General features: G+C 37.1%; 1 protein-coding gene and 1 pseudogene across 4 annotated transcripts in view; one reads left to right on the forward strand and one right to left on the reverse strand.

The window, feature by feature from the left end:
- The window catches only part of PPP1R9A (protein phosphatase 1 regulatory subunit 9A), a 327421-nt gene that overhangs the window by 277116 nt on the left and 29325 nt on the right, over positions 1-20980 (forward strand). For 2 of the 4 annotated variants that reach the window (XM_049715130.1, XM_049715131.1), the window contains exons 12-13: positions 10905-11062; positions 11574-11871. In XM_049715130.1, the coding sequence (XP_049571087.1) occupies positions 10905-11062; positions 11574-11871 (456 nt within the window). The remainder of the gene's footprint in view (positions 1-10904; positions 11063-11573; positions 11872-20980) is intronic. The other 2 variants (XM_049715132.1, XM_049715133.1) reach the window with 1 other exon arrangement.
- LOC117199867 (uncharacterized) lies at positions 3700-3791 on the reverse strand (annotated as a pseudogene).

The following is a 20980-nucleotide window of genomic DNA, read 5'->3' on the forward strand; positions in this document are numbered from 1 at the left end:
TCTATGGCCCAATAAGTTCACTCCTGTGTGTATATATGCTCTCCAGAAATTCTTGTTGTGTACCAGGAGACATGTTCAAAAATACACAGCAACATCATTCATAATAGCTACAGTAAAAAGTTAATTAATTCTAGTCAAACCTTTCAACATAATGTTGAGCAAACAAAAAAAATGATTTGAAGAATATTATGTACAGTTCATTACCATGTGTATAAAGTTTAAAAGCAAGCAAAATTAATCAGTATATTCTTTAGAGATACTTTTGTGGAATAACTAGGAGAAAAAAACAGGGGTTGTAACTAGGAACGGGACATAGAGAGGGCTTCAAAAGTACTAATTTTGTTTCTTAGGCTTGATAGTAGGTACATGGGTGTCTTTTTTTCCCCCTTCTATTTCTATATGACTTACATATATGGTATACTTTTTTGCATAAATAAAATATTTTAAAATAAAAAAATTAAGTAGCATAATTAAAAGATGAGAATGAGAAAAACCACAAAAAATTTTTAGGCTTAAAATATTAGTTTAAGATTTGTAAGAAAAAAAAAGCCAGCACCAGCCAGACATTTACATCGATAAGGAAGTTCATGAGGTGTTTGGACTCCTCCAAGAAATTATTTTCTGCTGAGGCTGTAACTATGTGTTGTCTTTGTGTTTCCCTTAGCCCTCAATGTTAGTGGCTCTTTTCTGCTACCTGTAGATATGAGGCCAGGCCAGACTCCTACCACCGCATCTGATTTATTTCCTGATAGAGTCTGAGAGTACATTAAACATTCACTTTTAGCACTGGAACCCAGAATTTTAAAAGAAGGTTAAAGACATGATCAAAGTCAGAATTCATGAAATGGAAAGTTATTAAAAGGAAAGTGAATGCTTACACTATATCATCAGGAGTGTCTTATACAAGAGCATGAGATACAGAGCAGTGAAGTAATTATTCCATGCTGTCATGTTGTTTAGTTCTAAATTGGGGCAGGGGAGAATTCTTGACTAGATTCAAGCTTTCTTTATCATGCCTATAGATATAATTTTTTGGTAAACTTTCACAATTTTTATTTTTCCTGAACAGATTATTTTCAGTAATTTTTAAAAATATTTATTTGTTTATTTTTGGCTGCGTTGGGTTTTCACTGTTGCGGTGAGCGGGGGCTACTCTTTGTTGCAGTGCGCGGGCTTCTCACTGCGGTGGCTTCTCTTGTTGCAGAGCACAGGCTCTAGGTGTGTGGGCTTTAGTAGTTGTAGCGCGTGGACTCAGTAGCGGTGCATGGGCTCTAGAGCACAGGCTCAGTAGTTGTGGTGCACGGACTTAGTTGCTCCGTGACATGTGGGATCTTCCCGGACCAGGGCTCAAACCCATGTCCCCTGCATTGGCAGGCAGATTCTTAACCATTGCACCACCAGGGAAGTCCCTTCAGTAACTCTTGATCCCCAATAAGTAATTTTGACCATGAAATATTATTGAATTGTACTAATTAAAGGTTGAACATTCCCAGTAAATCACTGTGGAAAATTTTAATGAACAAGCCAAATAAATGAGAAATCAGTACTTATTGATTGTTTTCTGGCATATCATTAAAGCCAAAATCTGTTCTCTTACTCAAAAAGCAAAGCACCTAAATTGCCTGTCTAGTTTTGTGCAAGTTTTGCATCTGTCTATGTGTAAGCCGTTAAGACTTTTGTTGACAAATCAATGAGGCATTCAAAAGGAGGTATTTAGTGGCAAAACGGCAACTCTCCTTGGTTCATGTTTCTCACTGAATCTTCATAAGTTCACAGAAGTCGCCAGACCCTTCAGTCATACTGATAATATGTATTAGTGCTAGAAGAGATCTAAAGTTGTTTTGATGGAAAGCAAGTTATTTTTTCAGAAGCTAAGTAATTTTCTGTTCATTTTAGGAAAAGTAAGCTACTTCATATTTTATTTTGGCTTTTGAGTTTTTGGCTTTTGAATAAAATTCAATTAAAATAAAATTTTATTCAAAAGCCAATTGAACTGTAAAGGTAGATTATGATCTTCTGGAAGTCAAGACAATTTTAACCCAAATGTGGAATATAGCTCCTTTTCAAGGAAATGTCACAAGATAGCTGTGTTTTGAAGTGTTTCTTATATTTTATAAATATGCTCTGGTTCACCGTGGAATCCTAATTTTATAGATTGGAAGACAGCATATGATTATGCTAAGGTAGGCTGACTAAACGAATTAGCTGGGAAATCAGGGTGGAGGGATATAAAAGTAGGAAGGAGAAGATGCTGCACGAGGTGGTTTGTATATGAAGTATGTGCAGTGGGTTCCTGTAGATTATTTAAGATTTCACTTAAGATGTCTACCAGCCAAGAGGGAAACACAGTCAATCATGGGGTCACAGCATCTATAGAATTAAAACTCGAACAGCTATTTCTGGAATTAGGACCAGAAAATTCTCTTGTGTGCATGGTTCTGAACAGTCTGCCAACCATATTGTTCCAGTAGTTATAGTACTGAGATCCATAAGGTTTTTTCTGTTAATATGGGGCACAGACATCAGGTTATAACTGAATTCTCTTAGGTGGACATGAAGTAATGTTCTACTTCAATGCTGTGCCCTGATTATTTCTGAGACCTATAGGAAATTCCACTTATGAGGAAAGTTAGGAAAAATTAGAACGTCTTTGAAAATTTGAAACTGAAAACTCTGTTGCTTGTGAGTTTTCTGATGAAACAGAAGGGTTTGGGGCACCAAAAAGTCATTCTTATTTTTATTTTGGTTTTAATGTTTGATTTATTCAAGTTATATTATCAAAAACCTAGTTCTTTACATTTTAAAACTTGATTTGCAAATCACTGCTAAGTGATCATTGAATAATATTTAGTTCCTATTTACAGACTTAGCTAATTGAACATGTACAAACATTTAAAATTGCATTTATAAATTTTTTATATTTGATTTCCTTTTTAAGTACTATTGTTAGCAACTGACAGCCTTTGCAAGTACTTAAGAAGCTCTTATACATCTGTTCTATTAAACTTACAAGTATTGTGATCTTTAAAGTTTTCTTAAATCTTCTAATGCTGTATTATGCAACTCAGTCTTCCTCTAGTCAAAAGATACTGTGCAAAGTATCTTTTGCATAGTTTTGGAAGCCAACAATTATCACCTCAGGTAACTTACGTTATTTTCTACCAAAGACGTAAAATCTTAGTTCTTCCCATACTAATCAAGGAAGATGTTATGTCACAGTATATAATTTGGGGACTTGCCTAACTAGCATGCTTGGAATTACTAATACCCAGAGATTATTGACAGAAAAACTGATTAGATTCCTATAAGCAACCCTGAGTGAGAATACAGAAGCTTGTTTATTGTTGTCATGGCAAAGACACTATAGTGTTAAGAAAAGGATATTCACATAAACCACCTGCCTAGACCCAAGCTCTGACATGACTTCATAGTCTTACTCACAGAAGTCTGCAATTCCAAGCCGGTTTGCCCATTTGATTTGATTTTACATTTCTTCAAATTTTGGGTAATGCAAATCTTTTCTATCAGAGTCTAAAGACAGCTTACAATGAAGGAGTCCGAAGATATTTAAATGCCCTGTTGTCTAAATCTCCATTCTGTATTCCTTTATGTTCTCAGAATCAAGCAACTCTTACAAGTATTTCAAATGATATATGATGCAATTTAGTTTTTTATATAGTTTTTTTCTGACTTGTAGTCACTTCTTCCATGGGTAGTTTAGCCTAGTGGCATTACTAAAGAGTCATTCCTGAGATATGAACTGTAGAAATGATCCCTGAAAGTATAGTCTTAAGAGATATAGACAGCAAAATTTGGACCTCTCTCCCCTTTGAGAATAGGAGTGTAGCTGAAGAAGGCTAAGTTAAATATCAGACTGCACTGGAGAAGCACTACATTAAAACAGATTACCAAATTATGTTTCAAAACCATACAGATAGTTTTGAGATTGCATTTATTCAGAACTAGGTAAAAAAAGAATTCGTCAATGTTTTTCAAAGATTAGCAAATGAAATATATAGTTCATACAACAATAAACTCAGACCTAATTAAAGAATTAAGAAACAGCAATAATCTTCTGCTTGTTCTAAAATGGTAAGAAATCAAATCAGCCTCCTAAAATTTCATAAATACTACTTGGGATACAAAATTTATCAGGTTTTGGGTGGTTATAAAGAATTCGACTATTAATAGAGTTCAGAGTGAGAGTTACCCATGGATGGGTTCCTAAGCAAAGTGCTATCGTAAGATGAGCTGAAGTTGTATAACTTGGTCTCAAATTACCGTGTCTGATTCAGTACATCCTCCCCTTACAATACTGAAACAAAGTAGTAACTGGAAGGAAGCTAAACTATAGGGCCCTTATTTAGTCCCAATCACCTGGCAGTGAAATAGCAAGGCAGGCAAACAGTCTCCATAGATGTGATGAAAGAACAGCCATCTCACATAGGGCAGGCTGACAGTCACAGGGATTTTGACAGAGTATCCTGAGCTGATACCAACATCTGATAATCCTGAGTCCTAGAACACTAGAGCTATCAGATTAGAATGGAATTAAGATGTCTATAAAAGTAAATTTACTGAATATGTGTTTTTTCATTTTTATTAATTTTAACTACATAAGTAATATATAGACTTTTTTTAATACCTAATGCAAAAAAAACAAAACACAAATTTAACATTACAAATAAGACTAAAGTACCTGTTGACCAACATCTCCAAATCTAATATCTTCTTTGGAGGTAACCACCATTATCAGTATGAAGTATATCTTTCCAGCTCGCTTGCTATGCAATTGTATGCATATATTTACTGTTGGAAAAATGTATTTTATGTTGCTGGGATTTTTTAATATTTAAAATGAATATACACGTTGTTCTGCACCTTGCTTTAGTCACTTAAGAATATCTTGCTAATCTTTTTACGTCAGTAAATAAAGACATTTGTTGAGTGCTTATAATGTACTCTTTCAAGCATTTGTATATCTATTTAATGCATTTAGTCTTCATGACAATGCAGTTATTATTATGTTGTTATTATCGTGCCCATTTTAGCAGCTGAGGATTCTGAGGGAAAGAGAGATTAGAGAAATTGCCCAATTTAGTGACAGAGCCACCGTTTTGGATTCTGTTCAAGGAAGACTAACTCCAGGTCTCCTCTCACGGCAACTATTGTACACCGCCTCTCTGAGGTACATTAGCCTACCTCTGAATGCGGTGTGTATCAACCCAAAGCCCCATGAGTCCATCTTTTGTGAACTTGCAGTGACTGAACGATATGCAGATACTGTTCAAGTTTAAAGATGCCACTGAGTGCCTCATTATGCTCGGCATTTCGGTTGATAATAGCACAAGCCAGGCAGTGTGATGGTATAAGGTGTGTGTGACTGTTTTTGAGGAGAATAATGAACGTAAGAATGCGGAGCAGACCCCATTGTTATGCTGCACCATTCCCCTACTTCCCTCGCAGCCTATGTCTGATCTGTGAGCAGCATTCCATTTACGTCAAAAAATAACGTCAATCTAGTGAAAAAACTGAATGACTCAGAGCATTACTGTAGAGAACTGGTCTCTGTGTGATATGATCTATAACATCCTAATTTCACAGAACACTTTTCGTAACAGCTGCTAAAATTGTGATCGAATCCATTAACTTCTTTTAAAGGATCCAATGTGAAGCAATATTGAAGCTAGACTTAAAATGCAGGTGTACTGAGGTGGAGTCCCACCCACTCAAACCTGCATTATCATTAGCTACTTCATACCTTTTCTGCATTTGTCTGTCTATATTTATTGATCCACTTGTGTCTGCTCTTCTTTTGTATTTCTAGCTGCATTTGGGTCAGAGATAGGCTATTTCAGAGTCTGGAGGGTCTGAAAGAAAGAACAGAGAAGAAAGGAGAGAGGAAAAGGAAGTTTTCCTCTAATTCTAATGGACAGCAGAACAAGGTACACTGGAGACAAGGGGTAGAGGAAGAACCCAGGGTCTTGGTTTATGAAAGTAGTGTTATGCTATGCTGTTGATTAAGATCTCTGTAGAGAATGAATGACAGTGAGAGAACATGGCCACCGAAGCCCTTACATTGAGCAGCTCATAACTTAGAAATTTTGACCCAGTTGGATTTCTCCTGCCACATCATCATCCACAAAAGTGACAGCTAATTTTTCTATGTAAGAATTTTATTCCTTGGATAAATACAAAGTCAAATAAAATCCCTCCATTTTATTTTTTCTTCCGATGCTATATCCTTCCGGGGACTGTGCAAAGTTACCCCTTGACATGTATTTTTGTTTGGAACGTAGAGTAAGACTAAAAAGAAGTTTCGAAGAAGGTGGAAGGTGACCTGTGAAATTTAGTTTCAGACTTGAGAGTGTCCTTCTAGAAAGAGGATAGGCTTCTGAGGACTGAGCTCTATCCAGTCTTCCACAGATTAACTGTGATAAAGTCAGTACACAAGTTAGTGACCTGGGAGCCTTGGTTTTCCTACTTGAGAAAAAACGCTGCGCCAGAATCCCTAAGGTTCGTTTGAATTATAGTATTCTGATTCTTATATGACATGATAGAAAAATATAGCTTCTAGTGGTCATTAGATCACCCTTCTAGTTACCCAGCAGCATAATCCTGTACACATTTTCCTCCTCTCTCACACTAATACTCCTGAGGGGGTTGTTACTTGCGGTGTCTTTAGTAGTTGCTTCCTCTGGACAGCCATTTCTTCCAACTTCCTTCTGGTATAAGAGTTGTTGAAGTGAAAGTCCTTAGCTCCATTCCAGTTTTATAAAGCTTAAAAAAATTTTTTTCCTCAGGATGGGAATACAGATTACTGATTTATAACCCTTTAATCACTGCTATAAAGAGGCCCTGAGATCTTTGTTTTCAGGCCCTCAAAAATTGTTAATTGGGTGTGATGAGTTGTTGGCCACTTGGATAATGGATTTAAACCACTGCTTCTCAGACTCCAGCTAACTTCATGTTTAATAGGTATCATTACATGTGTGCGCTCCAGCGGTGGGCACCCAGTCCGTGCTAGCTGATGATAAAGCAAGCATACAAGATTGCCATTTGGGGGTTGTCCAACACCAGGACCAGGCAAATTACTGAACAGTAATGGGGCAGAAGCCCCAGAATAATTCTCTCTACTCTCAACCCTGCTGATAAGCAGTTCTCACGTTCCCTCACTTTATTTGTTCAGCACCTAGTGATGAGGTAGCTACTGCAATCCTGGATGTTATATATACTATGCTAGGTCCTCCAGAGTTAGGTCTCTATTGCAAAAGGAACCATGTTTACAAAAGTAGAATGAGCTTCCTACTTGGTTCTTTTTGTCACCAGCTAACCAAAGTTGTTACTAAACCAAAGAAGAAATTATCCGAGAAATAGTTTTTCTATAGTTTTCAACGTCTTCCTTTTTTATGCTCTTCCACGAATGTGGAAGATTAATAACATTTCATAATAACATGTTGGAGAAGTGAATTTTCTAGACTAGTCACATCATTTGTGAATTGACAGCTGAACACACTGAACTCTAATTGCATTAAAATCTTATTCTAATAATTTGTTGAACACTAGCTAAATTGGTGTGTACAGACTAGTGGCCTAGGAGTCAGAAAACTAGAATACGTAGTCACGGCAGCTCATAAACTAGATATGTGGATGAGGACAAGACAGTCAAGTTTTCTGAGCTTCAGGAGAGGAAAAAATATACTTGGCTGCTCTGTCTCTTGGGGCTGTTGTGAGGAACAAATGAGATGATGTATGTGACAGTGCTTGGTGTTATAAAATGTACAGTCTAAATATGAGATAGATAAGTTGTAAGATGTGTGTATATGGCAGTATATCTAATTATATTATTGCATTCCTCCATGTGGTATTTCCACTTTTTATATGTAAACAAGAGCTGGTGAAGTTGATTCTCTCCCAATTATCACAACTCCTAATGGGCAGCTACAAGTTCAGATTTTATTGAAAAGAGGAAATTAAAGTGATCAAGGAGATTATTTTTTCTTCATTGACATGTAAAAAATAAAGGGACTACTGATAGAAAATGTTTAGCTGTCTTTAAATATACTTGAATGGTCTGACTTTTCTGAATATCCACTTTTCTTTCAAGAAAGAAAAGGCAAATGAAAAGGCAAGCCTGTACATATTTTTATTCAGTGGATGTACCTCTCAGGGAAAAATATATTTAATTTTATTTGTTAGAACCATATGCCAAGTGCTAAGTTCCATAGGTAAGAAAGGTACAACCTGAGGTGCTTCCTTGTTTTGCTTTTATAATATAATATATTTAGAACATAATACTTCATAATATTTAATACTGTGAAAAGAATTTCCTGGGGGTAATGCTACTGTGAGAAATTGTTTTACTCTATTAATATCAGTACATATTAATATTTTCTACAGCTCAGTTATTTGCTTTATTCTTAATAATTTAAATCCAAGAAGCACTTGATCATTAATTTCTTGAACATTATGACTTCATTTAATGACTGCCGCTCTGCAAAGGTAATATAGGGTTAATGACCAAACTTCATTATTTCTAAGGAGCGGCTACATATGCAAATGTAAGGAGCAACAGCATTCCAAATAAATTCAACTAGGGGAACACTTTTCCTCAGCCAGTGCCTATTCAGCCAGTGTTCGTGGGTAACCTACCCTCTTCCCTTTCAGAATTGAAACTTTTGAGTCCTGACTTAGACTCTGGGCAGCAAGATTAAGGGTGGGGAGAGGCAGACTAAAGAGAACTACAGTGGTTTCTCCCTCTAGCCTTTACCAGGTCATTTTGTGTGTGTTCCACTTCACTCTGTTTTTCTTTGAGTCTTTTTATTTAAAGACTTAAACACTTCCCTTTGAAAAATCAGTGTAGTTTCTGGTGGGGAGAGAAGATATCCAAGAAAAACAAAATGAGACAAAGACGCATACACATAACTTGGAATATAAACTTAAAAGTTAATAAAAGGAAATTGGGGGACGGTATTTCTTTTAACTTTTCAGCTCTTTTACTTTATTTATCTTACAGTTTTATTGAGATGTAATTGACACAGCACTGTATACGTTTAAGGCATATAGCATAATAATTTTTTTTTTTTTTTTTGCGGTACGCAGGCCTCTCACTGTTATGGCCTCTTTCGCTGCGGAGCACAGGCTCCGGACGCGCAGGCTCAGTGGCCATGGCTCACGGGCCCAGCCGCTCCGCGGTATGTGGGATCTTCCCGGACCGGGGTACGAACCCGTGTCCCCTGCATCGGCAGGCGGACTCTCAACCACTGCGCCACCAGGGAAGCCCTAGCATAATAATTTGACTTACATAAATCATGAAATGATTATCACAATAAGTTTAGTCAATGTCCATCATCTCACATAGATACAAAGTAAAAGAAAAAGAGAAAAAAATATTTTTTCTTTGTGATGAGAACTCTTAGGATTTACTCTCTTAACTGTCATATATAACATACAGCAGTGTTAATTATCTATCATGTTGTACATTACATCCCTAGTACTTATTTATCTTATAGCTGAAGTCTGTACCTTTAACTACCTTCATCTAAGTCCCCCTTCTCCCACCCCCACCTCTGGTAACCAAAATCTGATCTCTTTTTTCTGTGAGTTTGTTTGTTTGGTTGGTTGGGGGGTGGTTTTTGAAGTATAATTGACCTACAACACTATGTTAGTTCCTGTTGCACAACATAGCAATTCGATATTTTTATACATTACAAAGTGATCACCACAGTAAGTCTGTTTACCATCTGTTACTATACAAAGATATTATGCTATTGTTGACTGTATTCCCCACTCTGTACATTTTATGCCCATGATTCATTTATTTTGTAACTGGAAGCTTGTACTGCTTAATCTCCCTCACCTATTTCACTCATTTCCGTATCCCTTCCTCTCTGGCCACCACCTGTTTGTTCTCTGTATCTAAGACTCTGTTTCTGTTTTGTTGTGTTTGTTCATTTGTTTTCTTTTTTAGATTCCACACATAAGTGAAATCATACAGTATTTGTGTTTCTCTGTCTGACTTATTTCACTTGGCATAATACCCTCTAGGTCCATCCATGTTGTTACAAATGGCAAGATTTCATTCTTTTTTTATGGCTGAGTAATAAGTCTGTTGTGTACACACACACGCACGCACACGCACCACATCTTCTTTATCCATCCATCTATCAATGGTCAGTTTATTATACTTCATCCATAATACTAGTAAATTAAGTACTTGTGGTGGTTTACCTGTTTTTTGTTTTTGTTTTGCTTGGATAGCCCGACCTTGTTTTATTTCCCCAGCTATCTTAAATTTGCTGTTGAGGTAAGTTCTTTGCTGGTCTCTCTAGAGAGTTCAAAGAAGCACAAGCTAAATTTTCAGAAACTCTGTTTTGGGTGGAAAAAAATATATTAAGACCAAAATGGTACAGTCCCTCCAGTTACAGTCTTGGTAACTTTTGCTGTAGAAAATTTATGCTGATGGTCACCTTTTGTTATCTGCTCTTGACCTGGCACCTGACTTTTTTAGTTTTTTTTCTTGATTTCTAAGATCTCCCAACTTTGATACACCTTCTTGTATCTTTGTTCATCCAACACTCCAGCATGCATTCTTGTAAATAAATAAATACAAGTGCGTGTTTTTAATAGTTATGTTGTAGAAAGGTTTTAATGGGCTTTGGATGTTAGATTTGTGTTGTTGACTTGGTCATCTTTAGTGTTCGTTTCTTCCCTTAGGCTTTGTACATTTCTCCTAAATCTCACTGATTTCTTTGTTACCTCTGTTACCAAACAGGCTGCCATGGTTGTCACCTGTTTCCTGCCTGGTATTACTGATAACCTTGAGATTTTGTTATCAGTGTCTATGGTCTCTGTCAGTCCTCTCCAAAGTTTTCACACATTATTTTGCAATATTCTTTTCTTAGACTTTAATGAAGCAGTCCCAGAGACAGAACGCCTGGATTCAAAAGCACTGAAAACCCGGGCCCAGCTTTCCGTGAAGAACAGACGCCAGAGGCCCTCTAGGACAAGACTCTATGATAGTGTCAGTTCAACAGATGGCGAGGACAGTCTGGAGCGAAAGGTGAGTGCCCCTGACCGCTTTCTGACTTGTGAGTTTGGGCTGTATCCTTGTTCCTACAGCTTATTGAAGATAATGATTTTCCTGCAGCCATATTCTGTATTCTAGTTGGAAACAGCTGGAATAGTTCACTTCTTTGTCTCCTAAATTCTTATTCACCTCGATATATCGTTGTAATTCAAATTCTTTCTGTACTCATTTGATGGACTAATAACCAAGAGCATTATCCATATTGTCATATTTCATGATGGTGCTTTTGATATTCAGCTGTTGGTTTTATCTGATGGTAAATAATGAGTGTACAAGTCATTGTTTCTGTATGTCTTAGGTATCTGTGGTAGCTACAAAGGTAATATGGTGAATTGTTGTGAACTATGTAGTCTTATCTGTAAACCAACAAAAATGGGTTTTCATAGGGATTTACTAAAAAAAGGTCCATCTGATTTCAAAGTAAGTATCACATGGGACTGATGCTCAGTGGCATAACCTCCTTTATAATCTCTTATACCAACAGCCTTCAAACAGTTTCTATAACCACATGCACATTACCAAATCACTTCTGCCCAAGGGTTTGAGAACTTCTCCAGAATCAGATTCTGGTGCTTCATCCCTCACTCCAGTGGCTGGCAGTGTGCCCTTCTCGTCTGACCACATAGCTGAATTTCAAGAGGGACCCCTGCACCCAGAAAGGGAGCCTTCCTCCTCTACTGGGGGAGACACGTCATTCTCCTCTCCTTCAAAATCTGATCATGATATGGAAGAATCTCCTTGCCACCATCAAGCCACCACCAAGAAAATACTACAAGAAAAAGGTACCGTTAATTTTGTTGTTGTGTAGCTTCTGTTTTGTCTGACTTCACTAACACCTCAATTTGTGCCATGTAAAAATGGCTCTTTTCAAAAAAACGAAAGCAACAAAAACAAAGGCCTGTGTCTTTTCATAGCTAATAATTAATACTGCATTCCTTTTATATTATGGGACAAGAGAACACCCTTCTCTCTTTATTTTACTTTTTTAAACCTTTTCCTACCTGATTAGTACCTCACTTCTTCAGCTTTCTACAAGTTTACTATTGAAGGAAATTCTTCAGGAGGCCTTCGAGAGATTTTGTGTAATAGTAGCCCATAGTTTCGATAACTACTAACATAATCATTTAGAAAAAAATATGTATATATGAAAGTGAAAACAATATAGGTCTTAACCCATTAATTGGTTTTTATTTAGAAGAAATTTTCACAGTAATTTATATTGCAAAGAATGTGATAGAAAAGCTATGATAAAGATAATGCAGGGAGATTAGTCAATAAATTTGAAAATATGCTCCTAGAATTAGCATCAGAATTTCATAGCAGTGTCAATAGATTGTTGTCCTTTTAATTGTGTGCTTTAATTTATAGAAGTAATAAATTCCTGTTTAAACAAGTGAAATGATGCAGAGATATATAAAGAACAGGTTCATTCTCTTCCTACCACATCTGATGTGTTCCTTTAAAGTAACCAAGAAGATTTGGTTATATTATTTTCACATCTGAAATGCACATAGATATATATGGTGTGTTTGTGTGTCCGTATGTATATATATACACATATATTTTAAACAAATGTGTGTGTGTATATATATATATATATATATATAAACAAAAATAATTTTTGGTGTGTGTTTTGTTTTATATACTTTTTTTTAGAAAAGTGAATTCTACAAATGACATTCTGCAGTTTTGTTATACACATGATAATATTTTATGGACATCCCTCTGGTGCAATATACACAAATTTAAATGACAAGATAATCTTCTATAGTGAGCCGATAATATAACTGAGGCAACCCTTGTAGTATTGATGGACATTTAAGTTGTATCCCAGGTGGGGGTAGGTTGTTGTTGTTTATTTGCTTGTTTGCTTACCACTGTGAAAAAGATACAAGCATTCTGATGCTTTACATTCTTGTATGCTGATGCTTTCATTTCTGTAGAATAAATTTCCAAAAGTTGAATCGGTAGTCAGAGTATATTGTACTCAGAGGAGAATGTATGGCTTTAAATGCTTTTATTGTAAAAAATAAATACTGAAAATAAATAAAATAAATATTCAAAATAAAGGGAAAGAACAACCAAAAAACAGAAAATAGAAAGGAGGGGATAATGAAGATAAAAGCTGAGTTTAATGAATTTTTATTAACATGAAAAGCCTACTCTTAACACCTCCACAAAATAAACGCAGCAAAGCTATGTAAAAGTGAATAGCCCCCTGGAAGGACAGGTTAAGAAAAAAAATAGAGAAACCAAAAACACCCACAGCATTTGAAATGAGAAAGGAGATACAGAGGTTAAAAAAAATTTTAAGATAGCACGCCAACTCTATGGAAGATTTGAAAATCTAGAGGAAATAGAGGATTTCCTACCAAAATATAAAGTACTCAAAATGGTCTAAGAAAAAGAAAACCTGAATAAGCCAGTAAGTACAGAAATATAAAATATATTTTTATAGCTTCCATTTAGAAAGGTACCGGGCCCAGGTGGTTTTATAACTGAATTCTGACTCACCTATTAAAAAAATAGATAGGAAAAGATAAAATAGAGCATCTATTTTATGTTAATTATTCCAGGAGATGTTTTTCATTTATTTTATGTAGCTAGAGTCTTAAAAACTAGTAAAGATCATGTGGAAGAAGAAAATCTTATTATACCTTAAGAAATATATCTTATTTCTTATTATATAAGAAAATCTTATATAAAATCTAAATGTAGATTCATTGTAAATATGATGCTCGTAAATTAAATCCAGGAGTGAAAATTACTTATATCCCATAATCATGTAGGGTTGATTATGGAAATGTAAGGATGGTTTAACATTAGAAAATCTAACTGTATGAATCATCATATCAACAAAGGAAAAGTGAAGTGTTATAATATTAATAGACATTGAAAGGAATTTGATATAATTTTTCAGACATTTCCTATAAAAACTTGTTAAGTAAAGAAGGTATTAGGAAAAAATCATCTAAATAAGATTATTCACCAGAGAGCAATGACAAAACATCATACTGAATAGTGAATCTTAAGCCACACAAAACTAGCAGATTATTTAGAGACACAAACAAAATGTTGAGGTTACAAATGGAATGACAAAGTTAATTACTTGGGAGGAGTGTCAGGGAACGAAAATGGAAGAGAATATACTGGGGACTTCCTAGGTATAAACTTCATGGGAGTGGGGTGAGAAATGAAATGGGTGTTTATTTTATTGTTTTTCCTTTAAACTCTAAAATTATTTTATAAAATACTCTTGATTTCAGTAGACAATAATATATATACAAAGTTAACTGATAGACTCTATATGTCTAACATACAAGTAGCTTTGAAGAATTTTTTAAGTCAAGCATAGGCTAAGGTAATAAATCGTTAATTTATGGAAGAGAAAATTCATGTTACTTATAAAATATGAAAAGGTGATCAACCTCATTAATGATCAGAGAAATAGTCATTTGAGTTAGAAACCCATCAGATTACTTCCACCAACCAGTGCTAGCAAAGATGTGGGACACACTCATTCATTACAGATACGATTGTGCATCACTACACTGAAAAGTCCATGCGCACTTATCTCTACCAGAGCAAAAGTTGTAATCTTTCTACAAATACATCCTGAACATAGAAATACAGTTGATGGTGGAGGCTTACCTTGTTTTGTAACTCTTAGTAAGTGTCATAGCTTTATCCCTGATATTTTCCCTGGTTTCCTTCCCTGAGCCTATTGATTTGCTGGAATTATCTTCCACAGACTGGTCCTAAGCACAAGTCTTCCAGAAGACGTTTTAAGGTAAAAAATAAGTACTTAGGGAGTACAAGATACTAGCGGAGGCAAGAGAAAATATGTCAAGCCTGCTAATTCATCAAAAGCAGTTGTAAAGTTGGTGAAGGACTTACACTGTGATTTTGACCTACTTTCAAAAGAATGAAGGCTTCAGAAACTCTCATTAACTAACCTAAATTGTGGATTGTAATGGCACTTTTATAGAAATATACTTGTGTGAAGCCCTCTGTCATCTCCTCAAGAAAAAAAAAATGTGTATAGACCTTACTTGGTTCATAAGAAGGCAAAAGAGCAGGAGCATATATTTTGGAAATATAGGTTAATACTTTGTAGTCCACTGTTTGAGTTTATAAGGCATAACTTAGCTGTCTGAAAGAAAGTGCTTTATAGTCGGAGAGTGGATCCCTCACACATGAAATCTGACTAAAATTTTTTAAAAGTGGCTACATCTTGTCTAGATTATTTCTCTTTTCCTTTTCCTTCTAAAAGCAAATGTTTCATCTCAAATTGGAGAAGTATTACATGGAAGTGAGTTGTGTTTCACAGTCCATTAGCAGTAATATAGAGCAAAATGTGGTTAGCAGTGATTAGCATTAAAATGTGAGCATTCCATCTTTTCTCCAATACCTCCTTTGCTTGCTACTGCCCCTTCTTTGGGATTAAGCTTCCAGCTGTAGTAAGCAGGACCAAGAAATACGGGGTGGGTAGTTTCTTCTCCAGAGACAAACTCTTAAGCTTTCCCATTTTTTTAATTTTCCTGGGTTGATCATGCTTCTGGGTAACTAGAAAGCAGCAATTAATTGAGCTTTTATAAAGTATTAACTTTATAAATAGTTACTAGTATGATAACCATTATTAGACATTAACTATGACCAGATGAAAGCAGTGCCTCACATTCTTTCCTTCCCGATAAAAGTTTCCAGCCTTGAAGAGCTTCCTGTGCCTTCCATGTTCACTAGTATTAATCCATTCATTCATGTATTTATTCAACAAATAGTTATTGAGCACCTGCTCTGCGTCCGGCATTGTGCTAAAGGCTGAATATACAATGATAATATTCCATCCTTTCCTGCAGGGAGTTTGCAGACTAGAGTCTGTTTGTCTGTCTCTCTGTCTCTGTTTCTCTCTCTCTCTTTGATTTATTGCTTGCTTGTTTGTTTGGTGACAGACCCTGTCTCTCTGACACCACACAACCACCACCATCAATAACCAGGAAGCCCCTGTACTTTCTGCCTTCCACTCTCAGGCTCTGTTGCACCTTGAAAGATAGCAAAGAAACCTATCAGTCAAGACTCTTTACATTCTGTGAAATCCTTGAGTTCTTTGCCATGTGAGACGAATCAACTATTCAGAGCAGGACTCAACAGAGGTTAAGTGTGGTTAGCCTGATTTATCTGTGTGTATGTGTTTATATGTGTGTGGTTCTTACAACTCACTGGCTCCTTAATAAAGGAACTAGAATGGGATTTGTACTCACAAGTACAAACTTCATACGTAACATGCCACTCCAGGAAATTCTGGTCCTTCTTCAAAGCTCAGCTTAAATCTCACCTCCTTTAGTGGACCCTTTGCACACCCTCCCCATTCCCGGGCAAAGTGAATTATTCTCTCTGATCCCACAGAAATTTTCACAGTTACTTCTGCTTCTGTCACTTTGTGTGTGATAAGAAGTGATCAGGTTGTCAAGTGTGAGCCAGAGTTTTCTTACTTTTCTGATTCATCTTTGTATTCATGGCCCCTAGTAAAGTATATGCATATAATTGATGTTAATAAGGTTCTTGGACAAATTAATAAGTATGTCTCTCTAGATAATCAGTACAAGTCTTCTAGAACTGAGGTCGTCAAACCAAATTTGGCCCCCACCCGTTTTTTTTTAAGATTTATTTATTTATTTATTTATTTAATTTAGTTTTTGGCTGCATCGGGTCTTAGTTGCAGCACACGGGATCTTCATTGAGGCATGTGGGATTTTTTGTTGCGGTGTGCGGGCTCTTCGTTGTGGTGCATGGGCTTCTCTCTAGTTGTGGCGTGTGGGTTTTCTCTTCTCTAGTTGTGGTGCGCAGGCTCCAAGGTGCCTGGGCTGTGTAGTTTGCAGCACGCGGGTTCTAGTTGAGGCGCGTGAGCTCAGTAGTTGTGGTTAGTTGCCCCGCAGCATGTGGGGTCTTAGTTCCCTGACCAGGAATCGAACCCACGTCCCCTGCATTGTAAGGATTGTAAGGTGGATTCTTTACCACTGGACCACCAGAGAAGTCCCGCCACCCCCCTTTTTTTTTTTCCGATGAGATAAATGCTTTTATTTAATTAATTAATTTATTTATTTATTTTTGACTGCACTGGGTCTTCGTTGCTTCACGTGGGCTTTCTCTAGTTGTGGTGAGCGGGGGCTACTCTTTGTTGCGGTGCGCAGGCTTCTCATTGTGGTGGCTTATCTTGTTGCAGAGCATGGGCTCTAGGCACGTGGGCTTCAGTAGTTGTGGCACGTGGGCTCAATAGTTATGGTGCACGGGTTTAGTTGCTCTGCGGCATGTGGGATCTTCCTGGACCAGGGCTTGAACCTGTGTTCCCTGCATTGGCAGGCGGTTTCTTATCCACTGTGCCACCAGGGAAGCCCCTGCCAGCCGTTTTTATAAGTAAAGTTTTATTGGAGCACAACCACACTCAAACAGTTACATACTGTTTTCATACTACAGTAGCAGAGTTGAGTGGCTGTGGCAGAGTCAGTAGCCCACAACCTAAAATGTTTACTCTCTGGCCTTTTACAGAAAGTTTGCTGACTCCTGGTTTAGACATACATTTTCTTCCACTCAACATTGCTGGATAAACTCTGAAAATGTCTTAGTCATTGGTTGCTGTTTATCAAGATTTTTTAAAGTGATATACCATTACTTTTGATCTAACAAGGTACCACAAAGGTAATAATTAAGTTACAGCTGTAGTTGATTACATTCCTGGGGCAAATTCTCCATTCTTCAGTTGAACACCTAACTGAAGTTGGGTGTTTTCTAAATTGCACCAGTACCACATTCACAAGTCATAATTTTGCTGTCATATTTGTGGGACCTCAGTGGAAACTAGGATAGAAAGAATCCCATTACAACTGGCTAAATGATAAACATCTAACCCCATTTCAGTTAAAATTAGAGAAAGTAAAAGATTATTCCTAGAGGTTTGTTAAGCAAGTTATATAGCAATAAAGGGCATGAAAATATTTTCCCCCTGTCTATTCTTTGAGTAGCCTAATACTAAAGTTTTAGTCTCTGGACTTACATAGCAGTGGGCCTTTGTTCAGACAAGGTTGAGTAAATGAAGTACTATCAGTTTTCTGTTTGTGATTTGTTCATTATTCTAAGTGTATATGTGGCCGTTAGTGCATTGCCTAACACAGAACATGTCTTCAGAAATATTTGTTGAATTAATGTCCTTGCAAGTAGAAATCTTTACAGGATTCACTTATTATTATGTTGCATTAGGCCTTCATACATATAGAAATAGTAAATTTTATCATTGCTTGGAGGACGGCGAGGTTAACCCTAGCTGAGATTGGTAAACGAGACATGACAAAGAAAATACAATTAGAGTAACTACTGAAGGACTAAAAAAAACAGAAAAGATAGGTAAGGAAGGCATATAAGGCAGGGAGATGGCATTGATAGAGACAGGCACACGTAAGATGAAATGACAGGAGTGGGGCTGTCCCAGCCTGCTGGTATTCAGGTTAGAGTGATTGCTCGTAAAATAGAACAGGTAGGTTAGGTCTATAGCTCTAGAATTTAAATACCTTAGATACCTTATCATATTACTAGAAAACCACAAGATGCCTGAGCAGAGGAATAAAAAGGAAAAGACACTAGGTATGAGGAAGATGAGTTAAGAGACCCTGAAAGGTGGAGGAGCAATAGACAATGACAGGAAAGAATGATATGAGAACTGTTGAAACGTATGTAACTTGACGAGATCAGGGGGAAGAGAGTGAGGAGGACAAAACTGATCACAGGGTTTCTAGCCTCAGAAAACACGGTCTTGTCATTGATAGAAAGTAGGAAATCAGAAGCATTATGAGGGAAAGGTGATTAACTCATTTTTAGTAGAGGAGGTCTTGAGCTCGAGAGAGAAGCCAGGGGCTTCCCTGGTGGTGCAGTGGTTGAGAGTCTGCCTGCCGATGCAGGGGACACAGGTTCGTGCCCCAGTCCGGGAGGATCCCACATGCCGCGGAGTGGCTGGGCCCGTGAGCCATGGCCGCTGAGCCTGCGCGTCCGGAGCCTGTGCTCCGCAACGGGAGAGGCCACAACAGTGAGAGGCCCGAGTACCACAAAAAAAAAAAAAAAAGAGAAGCCAGGGCTGGGAGGTAGATTTCAGAGTCCCCAGAATAAAAGAAGAGGTAGTCAAGGGTCTTGTTGCAGTGAGACTAAGAAGAATGCAGTCCCAGAAAAGGCCTTAGTATTTAGCTCAGGAAATCAATCATTACCTTTGAAAATGAAGACCAGGTTGCCAAAGATTAAAGCTGGGTCACCCAACGTGAGGACTTGGACTTCTAATTGCTCGTCAAGGTAGTATTGGAGAGATTTCAAAAAGCCTAATGGAAATTCCACATACAGCTAAATAACAAACAAACATGTCACAATTCTTTTTCTTTTCCTGAAATCATACCAATCCAATGTTGGTTTTTATGCGGACTAGAAGTTCTGAGGTACATTAACGATGGATTTGATTGATTTAAAGTGGGAAAGTGCAATATTACTGAATCTTGCCTCTTCGGCCTTTTGAAAGAATTCATTGAAGTGTTCCTTGGAACACACTTTGGCAAATGTGTGAGATAATGATGTGAGGTTGCCTAGCAGCAGGCTCTCTGATGGGCAGAATCAGGCTTTTAGTCCCAAGATGTCCACATAACTGCCACACTAATAGGTTACAGAGTGTTGCCACGTACATTGCTTCATCTGGTCTTAGCACCACTCGTTAAAATATCTCCCAGCCACCTTTATTTCTGAAATTGATAAGGCAGTCTCCTTTTAACTTTGCACATTCCTAGCTGTTGAGAGTTGCTCTAGAATTTATTTGGAAGAATCCAGTACTTTCTTTCCTTCAGCTTCTGTTAAGAAAATTGAAATCCTGCTTTTTTTTTTTTAATGTCCATTAGCAAAATCACCTTAGAGTGAGTTTGTGCCTTGTGTGTATATTTTTTTATGTGCATGTGTCACATCTGTGGCTATTTAATTCAGTTACCCAAAGAGTAATGATGCAAAGAGCCATAATAAATATTTGAGGTTAGAAGTGGATTTTGACGTGGACATATTTCTTACTCTTCTATTTGATTATGTACATTTCAAGGAATTGATTATTATAATCTGTGTATCATTAACTAAAACTATGAAAAGCTCATTGCTAAAAATCCTTAGAGTATTTTTCAACATCCTGTGCTTCTTCAGAGCTTCGAAAATAGACTCCTAAATGAGAACTGTGTGCACATCATGGCTTGTAAGTTATGTGTGTTTAGAAGTTTCTGCTGAAATAGACAAAAAGCATAAGCAAAATTAACTGCCAGGTTAATTGAACATTCTCTTAGGAGAACTACACTCCATGCCAGAAGGTTGCTGGATTTTCTTTTCAATTTTAGAAAGAGAAAGACACCAACAGACAATTGGGAAAGAGCAGTTTCATACACAGATATGCATCAAAGACACCCCTTGTTAATGATCTCAGATGACTGGATATGCTGAAATATAATGCCAAACAGCATTCTTTGCTAAATAGCTCCAAGTAGAGCCTTAGGAGTTTCTACCTTGTCCAAGGTAGAGTAAGTGCCACCAGTGGAATCTAGTTCCTACAACTGACATTGAATTCCATTGGCAAAGCGTCTCCTCTGATTGGTTCTGGCATCATTTCAAGGGTCCCCATCCCCCAGCAGCTGCTGTGCTTTAGAGTGCCAGCGTAACTTGGAGAGAGGCAGAGATCATTCAGCTGCAAGCACTGGGGAGGTTTTTGGCGTCTTCCACATCATGGGAAGCCAGCCAAGTTGTGCTTAAAGCCAACTTCTAAAAAAAGACCTTTCAAAAATATAAATGTTTTATAGCTGAGCTCCTGCTTGAGAAGTCTCCCCCATGTTCTGT

This window comes from Orcinus orca, chromosome 9 (assembly GCF_937001465.1).
Source record: "Orcinus orca chromosome 9, mOrcOrc1.1, whole genome shotgun sequence".
NCBI lineage: Eukaryota > Metazoa > Chordata > Mammalia > Artiodactyla > Delphinidae > Orcinus > Orcinus orca.